The 11,740-nt window shown below is 39.0% G+C and overlaps 1 protein-coding gene across 3 annotated transcripts in view; it reads right to left on the bottom strand.

Moving 5' to 3' along the window:
* Positions 1-1,142: 1,142 nt before the first annotated feature.
* DSE (dermatan sulfate epimerase) overlaps positions 1,143-11,740 on the bottom strand; it is a 203,291-nt gene continuing 192,693 nt past the window's right edge. For all 3 annotated transcript variants that reach the window (XM_058307318.2, XM_071218634.1, XM_004471213.5), the window contains 3 exons: positions 8,231-8,470; positions 5,901-6,108; positions 1,143-3,844 (listed from right to left, as the gene is read on the bottom strand). In XM_058307318.2, coding sequence (XP_058163301.1) covers positions 2,083-3,844; positions 5,901-6,108; positions 8,231-8,470 — 2,210 coding nt within the window. In that variant the 3' untranslated portion in view covers positions 1,143-2,082. The remainder of the gene's footprint in view (positions 3,845-5,900; positions 6,109-8,230; positions 8,471-11,740) is intronic.

The following is an 11,740-nucleotide window of genomic DNA, read 5'->3' as shown; positions in this document are numbered from 1 at the left end:
CAAATTCTCAGTCCATGAGAAGGGGAAAAGAACCCCATACATATCATTGTAATTCAACTTTTTTAAGATATATGAAGTACCATATATTTTAATTACTTTAAAAATGAGCAAATGTGTTAGACTAAATCATTCTATGCTGCCTAATACATTGCTTTGCTGTAAACTAATGAAAACAAAAAGAATGCTGGGACTGGCACTCACTTTTCATCTGTTAGAAAGTATGTCTGAGTTTTGGATGTGAGATCAGGTTTGCCTGGTAGCCTCATAGAGTAATTTTCTCTCTCTTTTTTTCCCTCAAAATTTCCTTTGATCATTTCAGACAATTCAGACTTTTGAATGAGAAAGGGTAGAAGAGAGGAATGTCAAATGAGGTTAAGTAAACGAGAACCTGTCACATAAAGCAAGTTTAAATCCCAGTAAGAGCATCCATGCAGGACAAACGGAAGCATTATTCTTTTGAAAACATTATTCTTTTAAACAGTGTGTAATGACATCCTCCCTAGAGACTTCCTTACATGAAAGAAAAAAAACTTCCTCAGAAGTCATTTTCTAGATTCCAAGTATGAGAGAAGCAGAGTTAAGAGTCAAAGTTAGGTTTTCTTTACGTAAGAAAGTTCAAAATTACAACTGCAAAAAGTGCCCATAACCGTTTCTTTGAGTTAGTGGTTTGTGTTATGGTATTTCCATGAACAAAAGAGATCACCATTATTACTTTTTAGACCTATAAATTTGTGACTATATCCTTACTTTAAAACTTGAGCTAAACATATTTTAAAACTCTTTAGAAGGGAGAAACATGTAAAAGACTCAAAAGGCTCAGATTATTTACTTGTTAGTTCAAGTATATCAGTTTCTTATACTGATGAATAAACTGTGGAATATGATGTTATCTTCTGAGGACTTCACTGGAAATAACTATGGAAATTTTATGTTTTCAAGTTTGGTGTAACTTAAATATCAGAAGTCTGCTTTTATTTGTTTAAACAACAAAAAAGTAAAATAAGAGAAATGAACTTGTTTTGATTCAAACACTACTTTATACATTTGATTAGTGCACATCCAAATAAACATTTCTTCAAAGGGTTCAGAAAAACTTACGTACGTAATGAATGTAATATAACAAAGGAGAAAGACAACCTAAAAAAATCACAATTAGGATCAGTTTATTTAGCAAAATAAAGTTGAAGAAAGTTTTTTTTAATTGAAAAACATAAAAATCATATCCAAATTTTAGCTTCCTCTTCTTCTTTGGTATTGAAATCCACCTTCAGGATATAAAATATTTTACTGTGAATAGTTTAGTCAATGGGTCTATAACAGTTTCTCACGTAAAGAACGTACAAAATTATCTTTAGTTGTTTTACTTATTGAACAACCAATGAATGGATAAAAGCAACCAACTATACATGTGCCAAGACCATTGTCCTGAAGGACATAGTCATTCCTAGATAAATGGAAAATACATTTTAAGTTTTTAATGCTCTTCTGCTAGCATTTTTACTATTTTACCAGAATGACAAGCCAATACATGGATTCTCCTATTCATTTTAACAAAAGCACTACTTCTCCAAGGAAAATGATTCCACCACAACCAGGACTTAGCAACACTTATTTCTCAATATGACTATGCCATGAAAAATAATTGTATTTCTCAGACTGCGTGCTTCGGTCTTTTCTGTAAAATAGTATCTGGACATTGCTAAGTATCATTAAATTAATATTAATCAAACCCAATTCCATGTAAATCTTTTCTTCTTTTAAGAAAAACATATCACTTAACATCAGACATGTTGTTTCTTCTAAGAGTCATGGTATATGGACAGCTAAATTAGCAAGCAAAACACTTCCAGAAATACCACGGGAAAATCGAGTTACTCTTAATTCTTTTGATACTTTCCTTGTCTGCTCCAAATCTGACTTCACCATGACCCTGCTTCCTTGTCTGAAGATACTTTCCCCTTAATTTGTTAAAATGAATCTGAGGGGAAAAATCCAATGACAAACTAGGGCAATGAAAAAAAAAATTTTTTTTTACATCGACTCTTGTGATCACAAAATGATAAGCAACTTGGACCATCAGTGCTAACACTGTGACTGGGAACATGAAGAGTATAACCACAATAAAATACAGCTGTCTATTAGAAGAACTGCATAAAGACATCTTTGGCCATGTAGGCTCTGGGCCCTCTGGAAATAAGTCAATTGCATTGCCAACATGACAAAGAAAATTGCAATGTTCAGAATCAGGAACAGTCTGGTGTATGAAGCAGAAAGGGACGGGGCTCTGCTGTGAGTAGTTACCACCATCTGTGCCTGTCCAAACTGGCCTTTCATCAAGCCACCATTTTTGTGTTTCTCATATGTTATATCTGCAAAATCTAAAAGGTCTTTCATTTCTTCATCTTCATCTATGGGCAGTTCTTTCTGTGCCAAAATCTGAGCTTTCTGTCGAATCTTTTTCTCATTGACTTCAATCTGTGCAAAAATATCAGGGACGGCATCCACAAATTTATACCGTTTGCCTGCCCTCCGGTTCTTCTTTGACTTGCTTTGCTGCTGCTGCTGTTGCTGTGATATGGCAAAAATCCGGTCGATGGCCTCCTCAGTCTGTCTCTTATCTGAAAATCTCAGCAGGCGCTCCGCAGTCTTCCTAAAGCTGGCTGTGTTCCGGACTCGGGACAGGATCTGCTTCTCCAGCAGCTGGAACACTGGTTTAAAACGCTGCAGGTTCTGTTCCACAATTGCAGCATAATCCTTCACCTCAGGGACAGTGGTGCTCCTGAGAGCTGAACTCCAGTCAAACAGAATTTTCTGACGATCTGCAATGACCTGTGCAAAGGCAGACTGTCCCGTGGTCTCACCTGCCCAAAGGTAGGTTGCATAGGCATGTTTGCTGGTGGCTATGAACACATTCAGCTGCTGAGAGTCTCCATGGATACTGAAGCTCTGAACATTTACAGATGGCCCTATGAAAAGGTAAGCTGCTCTGGTGATGGGACTTCGGAGGTGCATGGTAACATTCACATAGTTTGTCCCATTGTAGGGATAGCCCCGAGGGTATGTCACTGAAGCAAAGGTTGCTTTCTCGCTGTAGCCAGTATCATCCATCCAGTACATTTTATAGAGACCATCTCGCTGCCTGATAAAAGCTCCATGGACCCCATCTACCACTGTCTCCTCAAAAGGAACATCCACATTGTGGAAAAAGCTTGCTGCAGTCTCCAGGGGGCTCTCCTCTCCCACGTGTATTTGGTCCACAAGAAGGAGAAGCTGTGGATGCAGGAGGATCAGATTCCTCTGAACGCTCTTGAGATTGAGCTGGGGGTTATAAGCTCCCACACCTTCTCCTCGGATGAAAACCACCCCATTCTTCTCCAGTGCTGCAACCACTCTCCCTTGACAGCTAGCGGCCAGGTCATGCTTGTATTTAGACCATTTAGATGAGCAGTCTTCTGTGACCTGACCCTCCCAGGGAGAAAAGCAGCTCTTTGACACAGCTGGGGAAAACATCAAAACATTGTTGAAGAAGGTGTACTTTGGCCCATAGAGAGCCTCAGTAATGAAAGGCACACCATTGGGAGCAAAAGTAAATGAATTATGATCCGGATGTTCATGCCCTGCATTAAAATTTCTCCAGCCTTTGATCCAGTCTTTATATTTGCTTCTGTGGACAATGTCATATATTGCACGTCCCCCAAGTTTTCCTGACTTGAAGGAAAGGAAAGATCTGTTGATTTCTGCAGGTAGCGCGCTTCCGTAAGTCACAACACCCCAGTCTTCAAAATAATGCAATGTAGGGGTGCCAAAATCTGGAGGAGGAACAGATTTCAAGCTGGCATCATACCTGAACAAATTAATTTTAAAAAATTAAATGGTTTTCTGACTTAAGTGAGAATAACACATCAAAACCGTCATGCCACATGGCAATACGGCTAGAAGAAACAATGTACAAATGCTCCCTAGAGCACCGGCAGTATAGATTATAGTAGCGAGAGTTCTGAAAACACCCACAGATAATCAGCGTGTATAGGGGGAAACACTTGATGAACTGGAAAAGAGTACACTGCTATTACTATAAGCCTTTGGGTTTGAGCCTAAAATTATTTCTGCTGCTAATCACCACATGGACCTTCTTTACTTGACAATTTCAGAGCTGTCACCTCAACTACCAGGACTTAACAGATTTAAACACTTCATCCAAACTTCTATTTGAGGGCTCCTATTTTAGGGAGCCCCACGTTAGGACCTAGACTCTAATAAGCCTTGAGTTATAATAAAGTAATGTCTGCAATAGCTACTATCACTGAGATTTTGGTAGAGCATATTTTTCCTTTAAAAAATTAATTAAAATGCAGTAGAACTTAACATATTATATAAAGTTTACTGCCAATAATGCACCTAAGACTGTAAATGGGTAGAATTCCAATATAGGAGATAGGCTACCACTGCCTAGCCTAGATCCAAAGCATTTTGGTTTTTTTCTTTAATCTAGAGATGACACCATGCTCCTAAGACAATAAGTGGCTATTGTCAAAGTGATGTAACAATCAACATTAAATTTTCAGTGATAAGAACATAGGTGTTTGAATCAGAAATGCTCCAAAATTAATAATGGAGATGATTGTTTTGGATGACTTGAAAGATTCATATGATTTGCTGCTCAAGGGAAGAAAGGCAGATAAAGGTATTATCTCATATACTTTTCTTCTAAAGTACATCAGTTACTTATTGCAGGGTTAATTTTCTTGGTATTTGACTTTGGTTGTTTCACCTATTGTATTAGAGTCTCAGGACATCAAAAATTGTGTCTCGACTCTTGTCCAGCATAATGTTGGCTTAATTAATATGATTTTAAAAAACCTGGATACAAACTGAATTGGCCATTTTTTCCCTCAGTTTTTGGTCAGTTTGAATATTCCTGTAAAGGAAGATGTAGAACCAAGTTAGGCTTAGCATTAATCTGACTCCTATAGTCAGTGTTATAGAGCTCTCAGTTGCTTATTTACGGGTAAATTGAGCATTAGTAAGCAATTATTTCATACTCCTAAAAGAACTCAAGAGTGGCAGCATATTAATACATTTACGTCATCTCTGAAAATAGTTCAGAAATGTTGGTTAATCTACATAGTCACTATTTTACTAGTATTATTTTCTCCATAATTGTTTAAATTTTGGAAAAAGGAGTGAAACCATAGAAAGCTTGCTTTGAAGTTGAATGCAAATTCCAAAAGCATGAAACAAATCAGAGATTAATGATTAACCAGTTCCCTGTAATTTTGATTTTAACTTATTGGATGCCAACAATATATTTGGCAGTACTAAAAAGGAGATCCAAGCTTCTCCTTCTGGGCTTAAGAGATTAAGGCAAAAAAAAAAAAAAAAAAAAAAATTACAAGCTTCTTTTTCTTCTTTTTTTTTAAATCAAAGTGAAGCTGTCATATGCTGTCAAACAGTTTTGAAAATTTATTAATGGCTTTGCCACTGGGAGATTATAATGCTCCATTTATCAAAACAAAGCATTTTACTACCTTCTATTTCTTGGTGTGATAATTAGAACAACCCAGTCTAACTTTTGTGGTTCTCTCTTTCCATAGTTTCAAAAAGGATGTAAATCAAAACATGCTTATCCATGAAACAGTGTGAGTCTAGGAAGTCTCTAATACAAGAGAACAAAAGCTGCAAACAGTAATTAGATCTTAAATATAAGGAAATATTTCTAACAGAGTTTAGACACTGTGATAGGAATTGAATTCAAGCTGCATGTCTTTAGATGGCTTGGGGAAGGGGTAGAAGAGTATTTTAAATTAGTTCTTCTTTTTAAATGCTGCAAATCTAGCACAAGGCAAGAATGGTGCCCCCTGGGGGCCACTCCCCTGAAAGCTAGCCCAGATGTGTCCTACCAGAGAAATTCTGTGTGAAGAGTGCACCAACGCTGCCCTTTGGATGGTGTCCCTGGACCGTCCGTCACGCGGTTCCTTCTGATTCGGTCAGCCAGCCAGTTACCACTGCCATTACGCATGACAAATTTATCCAGGAACACTAATTGGCTTTCTGGACCATAAAACCAGTTGTAATTTGAGTCAGCAATAGCCACAGTTCTTTGAAACCCTGGGGAGGAATGTTTGAAAGAATTAAGAGAAGTTTAATGATTTGCAAATTAGAACCCATCACGTTTCTTAGATTAAAAATAAATAAAACCACAATGCCCATGCCCTATACCCTGGACTGATTAATCAGAATCCCTCTGAAGGTCTTCTGTGAATCATGTATGCAAGTTTGTCTCTGTTACCTGGCAGCTTGTCACTGGTAATGAAAGCGCTGCACCTAATGAATGCTTATGTATATCGCTCATCTTTCTCATTTGCCAATGTCCCAGCCATGTACAATTACAGAGTTATTTACGTATTCACATGGGCTGCTCTCTTTTGCATGGTGAGTTTGTGAACCTGGCATGGGTGCTAGCCCTCCTACCAACTCTTCCTTCATCTTAGGCCAAGATAGTAACATAAGGTGCCTCAATTTGGCTTCTAATAAAATAGAAATTATACTGTAGATAAGGTTCTGAGGAGAAACTGAGTTTCTATTGGAAGAAAAGTTAATAATTCCCAGACAAGACTGTGCCAGTTCATACCATTTGAAAGTTAAAGAAAAGACAGAGAGCATGAGGATCAAAAGCCAGGTATCATCACTGGAAAAAAGGGAAGAAAAACAAAAGCAGGTAACACTGGCTATACTCGAAGTACATTTGAAAAAGAGGAAGAACAGGCCAGAGAGGAATAATCATTATTAGAATATCAATTGTAGTGAAAAAAGAATAATATATTAGACTATAAATTGCCTTAACATGGAATCCCGTTGTAAAATACGACTGTACCTGTATTCATTTAATTTACAGCTAATGTTTTTGCTTCTAACAATTTAGTAGATGTTCTTCTAAGTAAATATTATTAGAAAATGTAATTTTCATAATCCTCTACTAATCTGACAGTTCCTTAAAAACAGAGGATAAGTTTTATTCATGTTTGGATGCCCTGCCTAAGGCTGTACCTGGCATACAGGCAGACAATAGAGGTTTATTGACTTAATTGACACAATATTTAAATCCTCCTTTTTTCATATTGTTTTTTCCAGCTTAGGAAACAGTCACATACACAGTTCACAACAGATCCAAGCGCAGAAGTAGATGGCTGTTGGGCCTCAGCTCAAATTACAAAGCACTGAGACTTTTTAAAGATCCCTCATTTAGGTGGCCCTTGTTAACCAAGATAAGCTGCAAAGCAGGCCTTTCCTGCATGCCTAAGAATAAGCAATAAAGCAATAGGTTTCTGCAGGTACGTCTAAACCAAATATTAACATGGTTCTTTTCCTCTGCAGTATTTTTTAGATAACCAATCCAATAATGGAGATGCTATTCAATCTATTCTCTATAACCGGAGCAAAAGGATTTAAATACTAGGTTCTATGTTGTAGGTCTAGAATCACCATATAAAAATTGCATTTCATTAAAAGGGAGGAAGGGACCCATTCTGATGAAAATTTACCTCCCAAATTCTTTCAAACATCTTAGCTCATGTTTTGGAAATAGGCAAAGTTGTAAAGCTCTCAAAAAAATGAATAAACTAATAACTCAAAAATTCCTGCCTTTTTTAAAAAATCCAACTCAAAGTTAGATGGCAAAGCTACACAACAACAAGAAATTAGAAGTTTTATAGCTTCTTGGTTAGTTTTCTGTACTTTATATAAACTATTTCAACTAAATAAAGAAAATAATAAAGCTCCAACTTAAATATATAGATGTAATCCTTCTTTTTTAATCACGTATGTATCATTTGGAAGCAAAAAATAGGATCGATAAGGATTACACACAAGAGGAAACTGACATGTAGGCCATTAAATTGTTTAACTTCATGAAAATAAGTTTGTATATGTGCCCAAGTTTATATGTATACAAAAACACAAGGATTGTGGGAGCTAGAAATTATATTTGATCCATTATTTACATAAGCTTTATAATATCTAAATTACAAATTCTCATGCTAATTCCCCAAATATTGTAGCTATATACAACTCTTGAATTCAATTCTTCTAAGCTTTTTTTTAAAAATACCTTTAATCTCAGTGTAATTCAAACCCCACAGACCTCATTTCTTTTCCTAACCTAGCCCATTTTCAAAATCAGAAAGAATTACAATAGTTCCATGTTTTCCCACTTCTGACTTCCTCACTCTACCTGGCAGGACGGTTCTATACATAAATGCAAAGTGTTGTTTAAGCCACGGATGGCCAAAGTGGTTGATGCCAAAGTGCCTCTGAACGAGAAACATATACTGGAAGAGTGATCTAGTGGTGTAGCTGCCATAAGCAACTCCTTCATAGAGAGAGCCGTCCGTCACCTCTCGGAGCAAGACCAGAGACTTTTCCATGATGCTCAGAACTTGTTTTGTCCACAAGTAGGCCTCTTGAAGATACCCTGAAGGATGAAAGCACATGGAAACAATAACTAAAGACCGAAAAAAAGCAAACCAAAAATATGGCCAAATAAAACCCTCTGAGTTAGTGGACTAGTTTTTATAACAAATGGCATTTTGCAAATCTCTCACTGTTGACACATAAATACCATTCTGTTAATCCAGGTTTGTGATGGGTTCACAATGTAAGTTAAGAAGTGCTTAAATACAGATTAGTTATTAATAAACTGAAGATAAACTTTAAACGAGTACCCGTCATTTTCCAATCTTTTATCAATGGAAATCACAACATATCTAAGATCAGAAACTGCATGCAGGAAGCGGTTGTGGCTCAACTGACAGAGTGTCCGCCTCTATGTGCTGAACTGGCCCACATGCAGTGCTGCCCCAAGTGAGGAGTGCTGTGTCACGCAGGGGTGTCCTCGCCTAGGGGTGCCCCATGCGCAAGGGGTACGACCTGCAAGGAGAGCCACCCTGTGTGAAAAAAAAGCACAGCCCGCCCCAGGAGTGGTGCCGCACACACAGAGAGCTGACGCAGCAAGATGATGCAACAAAAAGGCCACACAGTTTCCCAGTGCCGCATGACAAGAATGTAAGGGGACACAGGAGAACACACAGCAAATGGACACAGAGAGCAGACAATGGGGGGAGGGGCAGGAAGGGGAGACAGAAATAAAAATAAATCTTTAAAAAAAAATTGCATGTAATTTTATGTCTGCAAGAAGAGATTTGCATATTGAAACGGCTATTCAATTTTCCTAAAAAATACTATTTGAAAATATTTTTTTTAAGTTTATGGCTTTATATAACTTTCACCATTATTTTATAGGATTTGTAATAAATTGCGAGTACTATTAATGCTAAACAGACAGTGTTTGATGTGTACTGTCGTTAGACTTCAACCTCTCATCCTTTATGTGCTTTTAGATTCCACAGGAGCTGAACAGGGTGGAGAGATCACAGGAGTGGCAAGAATCTAAGCGTGACAAAATCAGCCGGGAGTCCTGAACGTGCCACCAACGAGCTGCAGGATTTTGGCCAAGGTCTTCTTCAAACTGTCACATTTCGTCAGTCTCCCCAATGAAAAATTAAGGGTCTAAAACATTTTTATAAAATTACTTTGATTCAGAAACACTAGCTTTCTATAATTCTCCTGAGACTAGAGTTTTGGTAACATTAACAACACTCACATTTCCATAACATTTATAATTTACACAGCACTGAACAGAATCTTCCTTAATTCTTTTAACGATCCAATTATGCATCACTGCTCCAATATTACAGATGAGAAATCTGACCATCAGAAACGTTGTTGAAGATCTCTGGCACAGGGAAGAGGAGTTGGCCCGATGGATAGGGCGTCCGCCTACCACATGGGAGGTCCGCGGTTCAAACCCCAGGCCTCCTTGACCCATGTGGAGCTGGCCCACGAGCAGTGCTGATGCACGCAAGGAGTGCCTGCCACATAGGGGTGTCTCCTGCGTAGGGGAACCCCATGCACAAGGAGTGTGCCCTGTAAGGAGAGCCACCCAGCGCAAAAGAAAGTGCAGCCTGCCCAAGAATGGCAACATACACACGGAAAGAGTGGACACAACAAGATGATGCAACAAAAAGAAACACAGATTCCTGGTGCCGCTGATAAGGATAGAAGCGGTCACAGAAGAACACACAGTGAATGGACACAGAGAGCAGACAAATTGGGGGGGTGGGGAGTGAAGGCGAGAGAAATAAATAAATAAATCTTAAAAAAAAAAAAAGATCTCTGGCACACGACTGAAACAGAACAGAACTTTGACCTGGACCTAGGTTTGTATTTAGGTTTGCTTTTTTTTTTTTTTTAAAGATTTATTTTTATTTATTTAATTCCCCTCCCCTCCCCCGGTTGTTTGTTTTCTGTGTCTTTTTGCTGCATCTTGTTTCTTTGTCCGCTTCTGTTGTCGTCAGCAGCACGGGAAGTGTGGGTGGCGCCATTCCTGGGCAGGCTGCTCCCTCCTTCGCGCTGGGTGGCTCTCCTTATGGGTGCACTCCTTGCGCGTGGGGCTTCCCTATGCGGGGGACACCCCTGGGTGGCATGGCACTCCTTGCGCGCATCAGCACTGCGCATGGGCCAGCTCCACACGGGTCAAGGAGGCCCGGGGCTTGAACCGCGGGCCTCCCATGTGGTAGACGGATGCCCTAACCACTGGGCCAAAGTCCGTTTCCCTAGGTTTGCTTTTTAAGTACACAACCCCTAGGGGTAAAGTTAAACTGCTTCCGAATATGGGTGAAGCCTTCCTGCCTCACACCCACAGACATATGTGTCATCATCAGAGCTGAGCACTCTACTGAAGGCTCCTCAGTGTGCTCAGAGAGGGCGCTTCCAGGGGATCCAGGTACCACCTGCGGGTCTATATCCTAGGTCCCAGGCTAAGACTTGCCTCCACCTCCTAGCTCTGCTACATGAAAGAGACTGTTAATGTCGACTGTTAATTGTTCCCTGGCTCCTTCCACCACCAGCTTCACACCTGACAAACCAGTCTTCTGGCTAGTTTTTACTTCCTTTTCTTTCTTTCTTTTCTGTCTTTTTTTTCCAGGAGGTAACAGGAAGCAGGGCTCAACCACTGAGCTACATTTGCTCCCCAATGAGAAGTGTTTTTTTTTTTTGTTTGTTTTTTAAGAGGTACCAGGGATTGAACCCAGGGCCTCGTGCATGGGAAGCAGGCGCTCAACCACTTGAGCAACATCTGCTCCCCACTTTGTTTTCTCTTAATATTATTTTTAAGTTTTTGGCTTTATGTAAATTTCACCATTATTTTATAGGATTTGTAATAAACTGCAAATATTATTAATGCTAAACAGACAGTGTTTGATGTATACTGTCATTAGTCTTAATTAAATTCCAGTCATAACCATCTTTTTTTCTCTCATATGTTCTCCAGAGCCAATCAGACACCAGTATGACTGGTGAACATCCAGCTGGCTATGCAAGTGTTCCCTGGATATCACATGACCTGATTCTCCTTATTTGTTCCTTACAACTAACAGCCCTGTTCAGGAGATTTAAGGCAATGTTTACCAACATACTTTTCAAACTGCAAATCCTGTCAATACAAGGCACTGCTATTTGTTGCTGTGGATGCTATGCCTTCTATTTTTCCATCACCTATGCACCTTGCCTAGAACGTTCTTTATTATCCACTTACCCAAATCCTACCCATCCTTCAAAGTTTTATGAACCCGCCCAAGTTCACCCGTAAGAACGGTGCTCTCCTGAATTCAAACTCAATACCTTC

The sequence above is a fragment of the Dasypus novemcinctus genome, chromosome 11 (assembly GCF_030445035.2).
Source record: "Dasypus novemcinctus isolate mDasNov1 chromosome 11, mDasNov1.1.hap2, whole genome shotgun sequence".
In the NCBI taxonomy this organism is placed as follows: domain Eukaryota; kingdom Metazoa; phylum Chordata; class Mammalia; order Cingulata; family Dasypodidae; genus Dasypus; species Dasypus novemcinctus.
The sequence above is the reverse complement of the archived record's forward strand: the minus strand, read 5'-3'. Positions and strand labels throughout refer to the sequence as shown.